At 39.2% G+C, this 17566-nt stretch overlaps 1 protein-coding gene across 1 annotated transcript in view; it reads right to left on the bottom strand.

Annotated features, from left to right (window-relative positions):
* Positions 1 to 17566, bottom strand: part of THEMIS (thymocyte selection associated) — a 68341-nt gene that overhangs the window by 40387 nt on the left and 10388 nt on the right. The window contains exons 2-4 of the mRNA XM_030490827.1: positions 12957 to 13115; positions 5514 to 5972; positions 1503 to 2548 (exon numbers count right to left, since the gene is read on the bottom strand). Of these exons, the coding sequence (XP_030346687.1) occupies positions 1503 to 2548; positions 5514 to 5972; positions 12957 to 13115 (1664 nt within the window). The remainder of the gene's footprint in view (positions 1 to 1502; positions 2549 to 5513; positions 5973 to 12956; positions 13116 to 17566) is intronic.

The raw sequence follows: 17566 nt of genomic DNA, 5'->3' as shown, positions 1-17566 counted from the left end.
AGGAACCCACCTTACCCATTCACTTCTCTTATGGTCTGTTGTAACCATCTCCCAGAAGATGTGGAGCTGCGGACTTGGAGTTGGCACTGAGGGGAGAAACACGTCCAGCAGGCATGGACAGGTACTTAACAAAGGCTGCCCCTCCAGGGTCACTACAACTGGACCTTAATTTGATAGCAACACAAGAACTATCTTTCCCCAAACCCCCAAAAATAGAACTCCATGAGTTACATTGCATTTAAAGTGCAACACAATCCCAATGCAGAGGCCTGAAAGTATTTCCAGTGTTTTTAATTCTTCCCCTGTAGGGAATTTGTATTTGCACATGAGAACAACTGCATAAATTAAATACCTCCTGGACAGTCTCTCCCTCTCCCTCACCCAAAGGTGCCTTCCTTTGATTCCTTCAATTTACGCAAGAAAATTGCGGTGGGTTGACCCCAGCCAGCAGCTAAGCACCCACCCAGGTGCTCACTTACTTACCCCTGACATCAGCATTATGATCTCATCAGGAGAGAGAATAATAAGAGCAAAATAAGAAAACTTGTGGGCTGAAATAAAGACAGTTTAATAAATGAAGGAAAGAGGAAAAAAAAACCCCAGTGATATAGTCTCTGAGCTCTCTACGGCAACCTTCCCAGACCAACCACTCCCTCAGTTTTTCTTGCTGAGCGTAGCAATAACTGGAATATCCCTTTGGTCATTTGGGGTCAGCTGTGCCATCTCTTTGCCCTTCCAGCCTCTTGCCCACCCCCAGCCTACTTGCTGGGGATGGGCAGCCTGGGAAAAAGAGAAGGCCTTGATACTGTGGGTGCACTGCTGTCCAATTGCCAAAACACTGGTGTTATCAATGTTGTTTAGTCACAAACCCAAAGCACAATATATTACAGGCTGCTGTGAAGAAAATTAACTCCATCTCAGCCAGACCCAACATAAAAAGTAATGAACAAATGATTGCCTTGTGTTAACCACGAAGAAAATTGTCCCAGAAAGGGCACTTCTCTCTTAACTTCAAGTGCTATTCTAAAACATCTGCCCTTTTTATTCCAAATCTATTTGCCACTTGGGTAAGTGCAAAACCATGCAGTGAAAAATATCTGTACAACCTGACTTTCTGTGAATTTAATTCTGCTGGTTCCAGCTGAGCAAAATTATCTTTATATCATGAAAACATATGCTTTCCCTTAATAAAGATTTAAATACAACCACTTCAAGTCTCTCCCTTCACTTTTTCATTGGCACAGTAAAGGATTACCCATGCAAAATTGTCTTGCCAAGCCTTCTGCTGTGAGCCAGTATGGTTCCGTTGCTTTTCACAGAACAATTAACACACACTGAAGATTTTAGCCATTGTTGACTATAAAGGCCAATTTGCCTATTACAGGGAAATGAGAGCCACCTGTATACAAGCCATTGTGATACACCAGTGAAATGGAGACTGTAAACCGACAGAACATGACCTGTGATTTTAAGAGATTCAAAGACAAGGTGTGATACCTTACCTTTGGAGCTTGTAGTACATCAGAAACACCTTGCTTAGGTACTGCAAAACCAGGTTTTGGTGCAAGCATTGTTGGGTTTTTGGGAGGCCTGGGTGGTGAACGAAGGGTTTGGTTTTCATATCTTCGCACCATATAGTATTGCTCTTCACTGATCTCTTCCACTTTTGTCTTAGTCACAGGGGGCACAACCGTCTGGACATCTTTGCTGAGCAAATGGACGCACATGTTTAAGCGATATACAGGAATCTCCCAGCTCTCCACTGGACTGCTGGCACTACTGATCAGCAAATAAGAGTCTGTGATTTCTTCTTCAAACTGCAGACCAGGCATGGCAGCCACGACATCTTCCTCAATAGAAAGGTCCCTCACAGACACTTTGACGTTAAAAGGCAAATGAAATTCTTTGCAAATCTCAGAAAGCTGGTACTGTTTCTTGTCATGAATCACTTCCACAAATCTACCTTCCATGTACATAGGGAGGAGAACTTTCTTGTATGTAGCACCCAGTATTTGTTCACAAGCTAAAACATCTATGAGTTTCTTTCTTCCCTCATACAGAACTTCACTAGTCTGGCATTGCTGAACTAGAAATTGATCTCCAACTGAAACAGAGAAAAGCTCTTTATGAGGGGAATCAAAGGCTTTAGTTGCTACAACATGAAGTTGTTCCTTTTCACTTCTTGCTATCTCTAAGTCATAGGCAGTTGGAAACTCCCGAGGTCTTCTTTTGAACTTTCCTTTGTAGCTCATAGGGATTAAAAAATATCTTTTGGGGGAATCACTTCTGATCTCTGAGGCTAGGACTCTTGTTGCCTGGTACTTTTTGTAGATAATGATCTCATTCCCTGTATCCAAAAATTTAAAAGGTTTTTGGCTTTCTGAAGGACTTTCCATTATCTGAGCAACCATAGGAAATTCCTTGCTTGTTCTCTCAAATACATCTTCCAAAGACAGTGGCTGAAGGAAAGAGCTAATATCATAACAGTCTGTTATATCCTTGACCTCGACATCTAGATCTGAGAGGATATGAACTATGTCCTTTCGAACTGAAAAGAAAAAGACATTGATTTTTGTTTTCAAACTGACTTTAGAATAAAATACTCATGTCCTATTGGCCAGATACTAGAAGTACCTTCCCTGAGGTGTGCACCTCCATATGTAAACATGCACAATTCACAGGGCTAGTCAAAGTCTGGTTTAATTTGAGATATATGGCTGTTTGTTAGATATTCAGAAGACCTCATAAAGGAAGACAGAAAAAAGAGGAGATGAGAATATGGTGTGCAAGTGAATAAAAGTTTAAGAAAATAGGAAAGGGGAAAAAAAATTAGTTCACTATCTTTCTCACAGCACCTCCAAGTTTAATCAGCTGTTTATTTTATCAAACTATTTTCTTTGAGTACAAGATGTATTTCTATTATTTCATAGTAACTTATGGTTCCTCCAGAGAAATGGGTGGGGGAACATTTGTAATAAATAAACAGCATTTGAAGCCATTAACACATGTGGTTGCTGTGGCCAGGCTAGGAAAAATATGATATTTTGATACTTATAAGAATAACAAAAACATCTATAATTACAAGAAAATAATATCACTTCTTTAAAAATGACAAAACTTTTATATAACAAAGTCTAAGCTTATTGTTAGTGAATGAATAAATTTCTGCTATGCTCTTCTGTGGAACTCTTGCATCTTTTTCTGCAGCGTCTAGTTTTATTCACTATCAGAATCGAGCCATTGCATTTAACAGTCTGACAGGGAACAACAATTCTTTTTATCACCATTAAACTTGCAAAATTTTGGATGTAAAAATTCCAAGTACAAAGCTGACTATGCAATTAAGGTTTGTTTGAGAACTCCAGATCAGTGACACTACAGAGTGCTGACCAGGGCACCAAACTTTAACAAGCAAATAATATTTAATGACTCTCTTCAGTAAGACTTATTCTGCATAGCCCTGCACGGAAGGATAGTATATCCTGGATTCACACTTTCATGTAGCAGGACATACTGATATCTTATTCTTAAAAGTTGGTATCACATCTATTTTATATGACAGAGTTTTATGACAGTGATTCAGGATCTGTTTATTCCAACTGTACTTTTGTCATATTGACACCTTCAAGTGACAAACATCCTAAGCACCACAAAGAAAAGCCAATGAAGGAGGAATGACTGGTGAAAATGAAAGTTTTCTGTGAGTGTTTGGGGGAGTTCCACACACCTAATTTGTTCATTATAAAAAATGAGAAGTGTAAAGGATATCTGCCCACAGCCTGTGAAAATGTAATCTGCTACCCATCCCTTTCATCAGGAATGTTTTTTATTGAACTGTGGATAGTATTTCTCATACTTTATCTTGTGCCTATTTATAGTTCTTCTAAAAATGGTGAAATCCATTTTTTATGGTCCACAGGAAATCATGTACCATGAAATCTACTTTTCAAGTTTATATTAAATAATTATTTAGGACATATTTAATGCTTCTTAAATGTTGAGTACACTATGAAACATAAAATAAAATCAACAAATACAGCTCTCACTGGAATATCTGATTGAAAGACAACTGAATCTTCAGAAAGCTTTTTAGGAACACTAAATTCTTATTGATTCTACACATATGTTTAAGCTGGTATAGGAATACACCTAAGTGAATCTAGCTTCAGGAGATGGGATAGATTCCTGAATCTATCTAGAGCTGCAGAAAATGAAGTATTTTATCTCATGAAGATATACTTCCCAGACTCACACATTAAATCATGTAGAAAGCACACCTGAATGTCTCCTGATAAGCATTTAACATTATAGTATATTCTGCTTATGGTCTCTGCCCACTTTTATTTCTCTTTTATCTATTTAGTTCCACCACTCATCAGAGAAAGCTCAACTGTGAAAAGATTTCCTGCTTAATATCCTCATGAATGACATATTTCTGTTAGGATTTAATTTGTATGGAACAGACTGATTTGTTTCTAGTAAATGCAACTGGCAGCAAAACCTTCCCAAAAACTAAGCTCTTACCCTGCAAGCTTTAAAAGGATGGGTGCATCAAGAAGTAGAATTGCAGCAGCCCAGGTAGTAGTTGGAAACCAGACATTTTAGCTTAAGTCGTTCTTTTGCTTAGTTAGGTATCTCAGTTCAGAGAGGGTACACTATGCATGCACACATGGGTCATTACTGTAGCTTAGCTATTCAAGTAACCATAGCTCAGGAGCATTTCGCTCTATGCTTATACCCTTGTACACCTTTTAATTTTATTCCCATTACAAGTTTTGCTAACAGGTTTAAAGTGAGACGTTGATAAGAACAGAACCCAGCAGTTGCTGTGTTTTGGTGGAACAACTAGAACAGTGTTAATGTGCCACGGACAAAATACTATTTTTTTTTCCCTAACAAAAATTCATAACATAAATGATAGATTTTAAAGATATTGCTTTTCTATTATCTTCCTGTTTCCTCAAAGCTAGAGGTTTCTGAAATTGTCTGTGAGTCTTTTCTGTTTATATTCTACTGATATTTGCTTCTGCAACAGAGTAAAATAATATGGTTTTGCTTTCTGCAGCAGCCTCATCCTGAAAAATAAACAGTAATTCAGTTTGTTACAACATGTAGGTCTATATTCTTTTCCTGCCTCCTAGCCATAGCCATAAATGATCAAGAGGCTGCTCCATGGCCAAAGTCTGAGACATAAAGAATCTGAGAACTTAATAGAATTCCTAAGCTCCACCTTTTCATTATGCAATGTATTTTCTTTGCAGTGATGATTTAATTGTAGTGGTCAATAAAATGGCAACAGAAAGAAATGCGAGGTAACTTTCTGAATTAACAGCTGATAAAGGAATAAAAAAGGCAATATTATTTTTACATTTCTTCATCTTGAAACTAGCCTCAGTGGCAAATATGCATCACTAATTCTTGACCAAACTGAATCCTTCCTGACTAATTTAAGCAAATTTTGTGTCCTTTGCTATACTGAGTTTATCAGAACATTGACTTTGATTCCTACTTACATTTCATTACTGCCTGCACTTCATAGACAGGCGTGAGAATCAAGCAGCCATCAAAATTCTCAGGAAGTGGATTAGAGGAGTCCCACATATGTAAAGTATTGGAAAGTTTGACAATCCGATTTCTGCACTTAGGGATTTTCCATTCTGCAATCTCTTTCAGGGTGTATATCTGGTCATCTTCACACTCATAGAATTTTCCTTCTTGTGAAAGGGGCAAAGTAAAGGAATGAGACTGGTTACTTCTGACCACAACACAGTTCACAACCATTGTTCCATTGACGTCTTCCACTGAGTTGAAGGTGATGTGCTCACCATATTTGATAGTGAGGTTTGCCAACTTTATATCCTCAGGGCTGTAGAAACATGGATGGCCAAATCTTGTTGGCCCAATAGAGACTTTTCTTGTAATTTCTTCAATGCTGACATACGGAGTTTTATCTGCCACAACCTTATAAAGACCTAAGAACAGAAAACTTGCATTACAAAAGAGAAAATATACAAAGCAAGCCTTTCCAAATTTTAGACTATGAATGCAATAAAAATGGGGAGCAAAGCACATCAAACGATTCATAGCTGATAGTTTGGTTGCTAGAACTGTGACTCTAAAAAGATAATATCAACTACATGATACAACGTATAGGCAGCTGGAACTAGCCCTTTCTACTCTGCATCTGACATTCAACATTTTTACCTCTATGATAAAAATTTTCATTTGCCACAGAAAAAAGAAAAATTATCTTAAATTCTCATTTGTCTTCTCAGGAAACCAACCTTTAAGAAATAAATGGAGACACGGTATGAGGAAGAGTAGCGCTAATGTGAAATGCAGGATAAGTTTTCTGCCTAAACATCAGTACTACATATTCTTCCACACACAGACGGGGGAGTCCTAGACCAGATATGCCTAAAGATATATCACAAATTAAAAAGTAGCACCTACGGATAAGAACAGGCAAAGAAAATTGTTTTTAGCATATATGATAGCCCAGACCACCAGATGGAATAGTTCAAAGTTTGGCTGTTGTAATACTCTGGCCATCAAAAAGCAATTAAAATGCTGAAGTTCTGCAAGGCAGAAGCTGCATCTGAGCTTCCCTATCCCCTAGGGACACTATTATTTCATATTAATCACGCCCCTTGAAGCTGTCTCATTGGGAGTTCACATCACAAGAAAAATGTGTACATTTCTATATTTGCGTGAGTGTTTTCATAGACGAAGATGAAGTCGATGGTTTAGAGGACTTAACAGTAGGGTTTAGCTGAACTGTGTGATTCAGCTGTCTTCTTCCCAAGGCATAGAAGCGTGAATCCTGCCTCGGGGAATTACACTGCAGCTTCCCAGGACAGGAATCGACTAAGGCTTGCTTCCAAGTGACTATAACTGTACATAGAGGTTATTCCTAGGCCAAGTTTGCTAGCCACAAATTAACCAGTAGCTACAGCTACAGTGACAAAGAAGCTACAATGCGTTTCCTCCTTCATTTCCCCAAACCCAACCAGTAGTAGCTGCACACGTACAAAGTACAACTTCAACACACTTTTCTCTCTCACTGGTATTTTTAACGTTGCTCACAGTCATTTTTAACACAATTATTAATAAGCTAGTTAGCTACCCCAGTCCTAATCACCACCAGAGATGTCAGTGCAGATCAAGACAAACTGGTTCATCAGCATTTAGAAAATATTGCAGTGACACAGCACCAATGACAAACTGAAATTGTGGAAGTGACAGCGTCCCCCAAACCGTGTTCCAGTGTCATGCTTTGCAAACACAAGATGGGCATCATCTCCTGGCAGTGCTGGGAGAAAGCAAATAGGAATATTCTTCATTAAAAAATGTATTCAAAGTACATACGATGTATCCCAAAAGCAATAACCATGTTTATCCATCTGTGATACAGAAGCATGCATATTGCCCGAAGAAAACCTCCAGAATTGCATTAAAAAGCCTCCATTAGCTATGTTAAAAAAATATTCCCTGTTGAAAATATTTGGCAAGGTACAGGTATGAGAAACATCATTCTTCTCTCTGAGTTTGACAGTAGACTCAGGCTCAACTAATTTTCCTGGGACTATGGAGCTGTATGAAAGCCAGCTATTTCAGCAACAAACTGATGGGCATCCTGGGTTGGAAAGCAGGTCTCACATCGAAGCAAAATTATCAGATCTCATACAAAACTAGACAACTGATTATCCCCTCAGGCTGACGCAGACTAACTTTGCAAAGGTTGGGAGCAGGAAAATCATCACCTTCCATTTTGCTGGTTTTCTTAATTTGGGTAGCAGAATGCTTGCATAGATAACTAAAGAGCCATGCAGCCAAGTATACTTAGCTTCTGCATTGACAAGACCCTTGAAGCAGAAGCACCTAACAGCCACCTGTTTATGCTTATGAGTATGTAAAGTTCCATATGTTTCTCTCTCTACAGAAAAGAGGTGAATATACAAAAATTCATTTTGGTATGATGGGTGAAAGTCACTTGGTTCCTATCTAATTGCCATAATCTGCCATGGTATTTTCTCCTAAATGCTCTCCTCAATAAATATATATATATAAAAACCCCAAACAACAACAACAACAACAACAAAAAACAAATAAAAATCTAAACCAAACACAAAAAACCCCAACCAACCAACCAAACCCCCCCCAACACACACCCCCAAAACACAAAAACCCCACAAACACTACACTATAGGGAAACATTCAGAACCTTATTAAAATCATTACGAATCAAATTACAAAACCAAATGTTTTCCAAACCTAAGATAGCAAGGAAATCTCCAGAGTAGGAGACATATGGTAAGTTTGAGATGCTAAAGTTTGGACATTTTGAGGTCAAACAAAAATATTCGTGTACTTTTTCATAAATCATAAAATGACTTAATCAAATTCACTTGGACTTTCCTAAGAGAGCTTGGTGAACTTGTGGGGGGAAAGACAGATGGAAATTGTAAACCTGGAAAAAAGTCCAGCTGGTTTATTGAGAGCTGGCATTATTGTTCCTATAGATCTACTTTCTAAATGTAATCTGGTCTACAACCAAACTGAACTGATGCCCAATAGTTCTGGAAAAAATTACAGCTAGAGACAAGAATAACACATACATAGTAACTACATGCATGTATAACCATTGTCACACTCCATGAACCCTCTGCACCAAGGCATTTCACTAAGTAAAGTGCCTGCCTAGCCATAATACGAGAATCAGTAAGCACCAAACCTAATCAGCCCAGCATTTTCAAGAAAAGTTTTAGGCACTGATGTACACATTGGTAGAGAGTTTGGGAATTTGAAAAAATTTTCTTCACTGGTATGGGAGAGAAAACATAGACCAAGAATCACCCATTTAGTCCTGTGGGAAAGCATCTTTTGCAAGAAGGATGTTTCTAGCACCTTTTTACAGAATAGTATATGCAGATCTCTAAAAGAGACAGTTATATAGTGAGACGGTTATAGAGTGATAAAGTGTACCTCCCTGTATCTTTATAGACATGCATTTTCAGTCTTAATTATAATTGAGTCCTGAAGAAAAGGAATATGCTTTTTATTATCTTTTTTTCTTCCTTTCCCTACAGAAAACTGAGAAAGCCAGTAGTTAGGCTCACCTAGTAGAGAAGCAAGTAGCCTTCAAGGAGAAAAAATAGCAGAAAGACCTTCTGTTCCAGACTACTAATGTCTGTTCCCCAAGGTAATGCAGAAGACTGGGAAGAGCTCAGTTCCCATCTTCTCTGGAGCTGACTTGATTGCTATTCCTGTTTTCCCTTGCTTCCACCACCCACTCTGCTACCTCCCCTGCTCCAGCATGCTCCTTTCCTTATCCTGCCCTAAAGGCCATGTCTGCTATGTCACCATCACCTCCTATTGAGATGAGCCTTCTAATGCCTAATCCCTCTTCTTCCACACGTACTGCATGGTCAGAGACAAGCCCCTGTCCTTTGGCTTGCAGAGGCTGGGAGCTAAAAGGCACAGCCGTGCTCAGCTATGCATTTGTCAGACCACGGAGGAATGAGCAGCAGCACTACCAGGGACCCCCTGAGAGCAGGGACAGGCTAGCAATATTTTTGCAGAAGAAGGAATTTAACAGAAATCGTTTGTGCTGGCAAACAGTTTGGGTGTTGTGCAAATTACCTGTCTCTGCTAACTTGTTTGTAGTGAAAACTGTAGTTCAAAATGCTGTTAGATGTAGCCATTGAAGTGTCTAGAGTAACAGCAGAGTTCCTTTTTTACCCAGTGTATATGCGCAGAAAGAATAGCCTGGCCCTCTGAGGCATGAAAAAGTACAAATTAGAATAAAGATAAAATGAAATAACACAGCTAGTAAACTTGCAGTTGTAGTGGTTTCTCTAATGCAAAGGGCAGATTAGGCCTTCATCAAGGATCTGATTTGCCAGAGCAGGAAAAAGGAATACTGTAGACTGCAAATGCATTCAAAAAGACAAAGAGTAAGGATCATTTAAAGCAAATGAGCCCAGTCTTCACTCACAGAGATGCTATCCCCAGAGTAACCGAAATGGAAGAGTTGCTTATTTATGCTAGCATGCACATGGTGAACGGATACATGAGCCCACCACATACAAATGATAACTCACAACAGAGGAAATGGAAAATAACATCGAAGCAAAAGATTTCTTTGCATCAACACTGGCAAGAGAGCACTATACGTACAATGTAATACAATGTCGGCCTCCTAGAGACCTGTGGATATTTTTCTTGAAGTAAGTCAATGGCAGTGTGAAAAAGACCATCTGCAGTTTGGTTCTGTGCTTTGCTCTGGAGACAGGGGCAAGCCAGCAACACTCTAATACAATGTTTTGTTTAGAGTTTAGCATGTGTATGTACTAAAATGAAAAGGAAAAAGGTCAAGAAAAAGCAGAGGCTGGGACATCCTGACTTTGTAAAGCAGAATCATTCTTCAGCTAAGAACTAAATTAGAGAAATGACAAATTTACCTTACCAAAAAGCTCTTGAACGCATAAGAGTACACATACAGAGAGAAACAAGAGAGTGGTACTCCCTGTTGGGCTGATAAGAACTGTCATTATGCCCCTCTTCAGTGCTGCTGTTCAGTAATACCCATCATGTGGAGGACAATAATGATGAATTTCAGCAAAATGAACTCTGAATTTATTTTTCTACTGAAATAACCCAGTTTTCTAGAACACTGGTTGGGAGAGTTCATAAGTATTCATGCGAATTGTAGTGATCAGACCGAATATGAAAATGTGCTCAACAGGGCAAAAACATCCAAATACCAAGTTATAAAGTTGATCACTTGAATGCAAACGAATCCAGATTCACCAGGTTCAAGCATCTGAAATCACAAGTCATTCTGTTCTAAAAATCAGGAGATTCAACATTAATCAATGTAAGATTACTTTTATCACTCAGTTGTGTTGGATATTTTAGGATTCAAATGTTCAAACACATCTGCCAATCAAGATTTAGAATATGAGTTACTATATGTGTATATATTTTAGAGACAAAAGGAATTTTAATAATGGCAAAGAAGCTTGGATTTGAAGAAAAATACCAAGTATCTTGAGAGTTCACATTGCAGCAGTACTTTAATATCTCTAGGTAGCCACAGATAATTAAAATGTCTTTGATCGCTATATTTGGGCCCTACTAATGCTTGAAAATGGCATTCCAAAAAAGTCTTTGAATAAGTGGTCATACAAATGGCTCTGATTCACCGAGTAAGAAAAACATGAAAGTAAATTGAGCATCTATTGGGAAAAAGAAATTTATATACAAGACTATTTTACGCAGAAATCTGTATTTTAGAGATGAAGGCATGGCAGAAAATGAAGGCATGGCAGAAGATATTTTCCTGTGGAATTCAGATAAAACATTGCATTTGCAGGTGCTTTTACACTTTACTTGCTTCAAGAAGTGTGTCTTGTCTTCCTTTGTAGAAAAAGTACATACCAGTTTGGACACTGGCATAGCCTAAACTATATATATGCATGTGCACACATTCTCACATGCTCAGCAATTCATTAGAAGAACATCAATGAAGTTACTAAGTTAAGCACTCAAACACTAGAAAACACTCAATTATGTTTCCCTGTGCAGCACCAATTTAGCCTCCCATGCGCTTGCAGCACAATAGTGTTAATTAAATGTTTACATTCTGTGATTTATTTTTTATTCCTACAGAACTGTAGTCTCATTCAGTGCATTAGCTAGAACTAGTGCTGGCCAAAGTGAGTCCTGGATGTGATCTCTGGCTCTCGAAGGCCGCTGTGTCCTGTGTGTGTTCTGTCCCAGTGTTTCCTACCTTCAGGTGCCCCACAACTTCTCTCCCAGACCTACACAGGCCCCCTCCCACATCCCACTGGCCTCTTTGTGCTGTTTTCCAGCCTCATCCTCTCCTGTCCTTGGGGGGCTCCCATTACCTCTGCTGCCTGCAAGACTCCAAGCATATGAAATGCTGTACATGTATACTTCTCTGTGGGTGCAGTCCTCCTCTGATGCTGGTAAACACCTCTACTGCTGTCTCCAGTCCCTGATCTTTGCATGCTGAGTCTTCATCCTTCTCCCCTGCTCCAAGATCCAAACTTTTCCTATCAGTTTCGTAACCTAGTTTGCCTCCTCCACTTCCCACACATGGATGCTCACAGTCCAGCACTTCTCCCTCTGCACTCCAATCACTTCCCTATTTAACATGGCTGGGCCCTAAGAAGAGAAGAATTCAGATGAGAGCAGCATTGAAAAATGAATAAATATGACATGTGATCAACTAGGTGCGCTGGGTACATACAGTACTTGGCCAGCTTGCCCTAACAAGGCCACATGAACACAGCAAAATATGTTACAAATAATAAGTCAGTACCACTTGCCAAATTTCAAGTGCATCCTCCAAAATATAGATATTTTGGGACTTTGCTATAGAACAGTTGAAGTGATCTTTAAGCAGGAAAACATATCCATTTTCCTCTAATCCTGTTTCCAGGCATGGAGCAGCCACTTTGGCCACTGGAATTAAAATAAATTATTAAAGTAAAACCAAAACATAACAAAATATTTGTAATACTTTATATCCAAAATAATACAATAAAAATATAGTAATAGTAAATAAATCATAGTCTGAGCACACAGCAAGGAGATTTCAGCTCAGAGAAAGCTTGGCAAAGTCACAAGAAACTGAAAAGAAGATTTTTGTAGTAATCTTACACTGAGTGACCTTAAGTCACCCTAAGAAAGCTTAACTACCAAACATTATAACCTTAATAAAATTTATCCAGGCTTGAAAAAGCACTAAGAGTTGAAATTTAAAAGTGAGTTGACTGTGTCTTGTGCAATCTAATAAAATTGTATCCTTGACAGCTGAGTTGTAAGCTAAAACAAATATCAATCAAGACAGCAAATTAATAAAATGAACAAAGGTGACTACTCAGGGTTATGATTCCTTTAAAACATGCATTCATGAAATACTATACCAGGAAAATTCAGTGGTAATTCCACTTTGGCTGAAAACTGGCTGACTTCATTATTCTCACAGATACTTGCTATGAGCTTATTAATTTTGAAGCCAATAACTTTAATGACTTCTCCTGTTGACAGGCAGCATTCATTTCCAAACATTTCATAGATGGAGCCTGAAAAGAAATACAAAACGAAAGAAAAGTGTTATTCATCTTTTCCTCACTTTTTCCAGTGACTTTACCTCACTGAATGAAAGCAAAAATACCTAAAATAAGTTATATGAAACAATACTTGTCCTGCAATAACTAACCTAATGTTTTATTTTCTTCTTTAGTGTTTTGAAAAAATCCATCTTGTGACTTTAGTGATCTCTAGATCAGATCTATGTGTTCACTGATCTTAGATGCATATAAGGAGAACAAGGTCTGAAGAACCTGCATTTCCAAGTTACGAGACCAAAATGGAATGAAGTAGAGCATAGGATTACTTGGGTCATAAGGAGCTGCCTCCTGAAATCACCAGGCAGTGGAGATTGGACAGGAAAGATGCCTCTGCATGGCACAGGGCACAGCATATCCCATAGGATATAACACACTACAGCAGAAGACAAAAAAACATAGACCCTAGAAGGTCCCCAGGAAGAGCCCAGGAGATGGCAAAGCATTAACTAGCATTTGAACTTTTTGTAGCAACAAAAAACTTAAAGAAAGTACAAGAAATTGGAAGACTGGCCAATTGACAGTGGTAATCCCTGGCCCATGCTGAAAAAATGCCTACTGATTCTGACCTGGCAGCAAAAAAATTCCTTTTTTGTCTGTGATGCTCAGAAGTTTGAGCTCAGGAACAAGGCAATTCAACCAAGCATTTCAGAGCTTCCTCACAAAACCTGGAATTGCAGTTTGTTCTGCCAAAAGCAACCCTCCCCTCTCTGCCCTGACAAAAACAATCCTCCCTTCTCCATTGTAGCTGTGGTCAATCTCTGCTGTTTCAGAAGTGGGGGAAGAATAAAGCAAAACCAAAATGAAAGCCAAGTTCTGCAGAAGGAAAATTCTTCCTGGTCACTGGAGGAGCTTAGAAGCAGCTTTGAGGCATGGGACTAATTACTTATATAGAAAAGCAGTGCAGCAAACACATGGTGTTCCATTTGTAGATAGAACTGCATTGAACACAGAACATCAGAAATGCTGACTTTAATGCTAGCTTCTGTTCTTCTGATGCTGTGCAGTTCCTTCCAAGAACTAACCAAGCTCTATACTTAAGTGGTGTGGAAGTACCCCTTCTGGAATCCCATCTCAGAATTTCATTTCCCTGTGGTAAGAAACCCTATTCTCATTTCCACTCCCAATGCGTTGGTAAGCGTATTCATTTGCTCTGCTACTAACATTGTTTTGCTACTTAAAATACTTTTTTCATCACTCCCATTTATCTCTTCTCCAAAGGGTTTTCAAGATTAATTTTTCCCTTCTCTGGTCACACTTTTGACAAAAATCTAGAAGACACATATTCTTTTTATCTCTGCCAAGAAGATTTTCCTTCCCACAATCCCCCAATAGCCCTTTCTTGCATCTTGTTCAGTTTAAAGTTTCTGGTTTTGGGGTTTTTTTTCCCCCTTTTAACCTAGGTAACCAGAATGGTCTTAGGCAATGAGAGGTATTTAAAACTTGACCTCTGGCTATATAGTCGCAATCAATAATTGAGATGGCCTGTACTGAAATATTGCCATCGCCTGCAGAACTCACTTCCCACAGAAAGTGACGTTTTTTACCCCACAGCTCTCCCTGTAGTTGCTGGGGAGGAAAAAGAAAGCTTTTTTTTCTTTTTTCCCAGGTGTCATATCAGAAATGCAACTACTAGCCGAGTGGTTTTCCTAATGATCATTCAAGATCAGTTCTAGTCACAACCACAGCCTGGGCTAATCAGCATTTCTTACTGAGTCTGGGATATATTTATCACCTCTGCTGCAGCACTTGCAGGTGATAAGCTTTTTGCTATCACCTCAACCTCATGGGAGGTCGCTGCAAGCGCAACCTGAACACAAGTTGCTCTGGTTTTGGCCTTAAACCCAAAGCCTCAGCAGAGCGCCACAGAACAACAGGTTTGTATTAGGACAGAAGGATGAACAAGAGTAACACTGAGCAACTGGTTAAGTGTGCTCTGTTGTGAAGGCATGTCCAGGCAAACCTGTCTGTTGCTTGTGCAATGCTCTCACAATTGAGATGGACACTCGGAAATCTCCAGCTACTACCCTCAAGAAGACAGGTACCAATGTATGTATTTAGCCTTGTGTAGAAGGAATATCAGCTAAAAAAACCAAAAAAAAACATTAAAAAATTGTGTGGCAGTTGCTTTCGGCAGGCTGGATGTGACAACATTGCCTGGTTTCTGTTGCTGAGAACCCTACATAGCATCAAGAACACTGCTGAGTTTAGGCTCTAAACTCCCTCAGCAGGCTACTGACTTTCTATTGCACACCAGGATGATGATTAGCACAAAGGGATTCTGGATTATAGTGCCACACAAATGTCAACTACAGCCAGGTAGCTGATAAGAAGAAACATGCTGTTAATGCATACTTTCAGCCAATCTGGTACCAAGCAGAAGGCCAAGAGAGCTGCTGCCCTTTAATTAAAAAAGAACAATCAGGTTTTCTTATTGTAAAGACAGTGCATAGTTGTTTTGCTCTCCCTTGAGTCTCTGAGCAATTCAGCCTTGAGTAAGTCAGATGTCTCCACTGGATATTGCTACAGTTTCCCTCAGTAGGCTGGCTGCTGCTCTAATAAACACATGAGGAATTATCATAGCTCTCATTCCTTTAGCTGAGCTCCACAGGATATTTTATGACAGTCAGAAAAGTGTACGTGCAATACTTATTTCATATTAGAGGAAGAAAGAGAAAGATTGAGCAGCCGTGAAGAGGGTAATATTCTTTTTGTGCTGAACCACCTCACTCCTCACATCAGGCACAGCGGCGATCACAAGCAGCCATGATATTATTAGATACAGGGAATCCTAGAGGATGCAGCATGATGAGCTCTGCATTACAGAAACATGGAAAGATGAGCAAAGAATTCCAATATTCTCACCTCTGAATAAATATTTGTGAAAATCTACTCAAAATGGGAGCTCATGACTTCTAGAGTTGCTTTTTTTCTTCAGTGCATATTTAGATCCAGCTTCTCCAGATTAACTCATTTGAAAATAGACCCTTAGAAATCATTTAACATATGAAAGTAACTGCACTGACTAATTATGGGCTCCAGGCACATTTGCCTTCACCTCTGCTAGACAGCCTTTGCAGACATTCCCCAGGACGCAGCAGGGCCCCGCTGCTCACCCACATGCAAACAGTGCTGTCCCATAGGAGTACACGCACTGTGCCACCCAGGTTCCATGGCCTTGCTGGCCGTGGCTGATTTCCAAATAACATGGTAGCTGGAGTAGAGCAACCCAAGCAACGGCCCTGAGGGGAAGAATGGAGCAGTTATGAGGCTGAATTTCTCAAAAAATGATCGTGTGATTGTAGAATATTTAAGCACTACTTCAGTCTATATTTGCAGCAGAGTAGTGGCACCAAGAAATAAAGAGGGGAGTCAGAGGAGGGCCCGGTTTCTGATCATGGCTGGTTCTGAAAGACTTACTACTTTTATCATATTTACCTATCCTCAGGCACAATAGCTTAACTACCAATCATATGGCAGAGGTTTAGGAGTCCTGCCCTCCATCGCAAAATAAAAAGCATAAACAGAGCTTGCAAAAAAAGTGAAACTCATCAGTTAGTGATGGTCCCAGTCTGAAGATCTAATCTGGCAATACGCATGAGAAGAGACTAGCTCTGCCAAACACTCTAAAATAGATGATTGGATGACACAAAAATTAGCCTTTGACAAAGCAATCAAAATTTGCAAACCATGAGAAATGCAGATAACCTACACAGCATAAACAGTGGCCTAGCACTGTAGAGATGGCAGAGAATCTAAAATACTACAAGAAAAGGCTAACATACACAAGAAAATAGAATTTCCACTCATAAAAGAGAGAAAGTACCTGAGGCAGACAAGCATATGGAGTGCAAGCTGGAGTCTACAAAAAGCATTACATGGAGCTGCAGGCTCTGTTTGCAACATCAAGGGCCAAGATTATGCATTCAGAAAAGAGATGGATTATAAATGCCACACTGCAAGCCACAGAAGAGTGTGCGCAGAACAGACACACAGGGCTGCCACAGCACCTTGACTCTCAGGGTCTTTCATCAGAACAAAACATAACATTGATGTGGAAAATAAATGGATCATTCATCTAAAAGCATCAGTTCAAGGAAAAAGTGAGATGAAAATTAAAACTTAAAAAAACCCAAACACTTTATGGCTTTAACTAAAATTTAAAAAAAAAGAAAATCAAGGGAGCTGGTTGTCTTTCCATCAAAGAAATAAACTATTACATGGATACATAATCCACCGGCAAAAACAATACTCTGCAGTAATACTAAGGAAAGTGAACCCCTTCTTGAACTAAAAAAAGAAGATGTATTTTTTTTCATCATTGAGAAGGGAAAGGGTATTAAGCATTTAGGAAGGCCATTCTAGAAGAGAGGAAAGCTTTTAGCAGAGTAGAGGTGTAGGGTGCC

Source organism: Strigops habroptila, chromosome 6, assembly GCF_004027225.2.
Source record: "Strigops habroptila isolate Jane chromosome 6, bStrHab1.2.pri, whole genome shotgun sequence".
Taxonomy (NCBI): Eukaryota; Metazoa; Chordata; class Aves; order Psittaciformes; family Psittacidae; genus Strigops; species Strigops habroptila.
The sequence above is the reverse complement of the archived record's forward strand: the minus strand, read 5'-3'. Positions and strand labels throughout refer to the sequence as shown.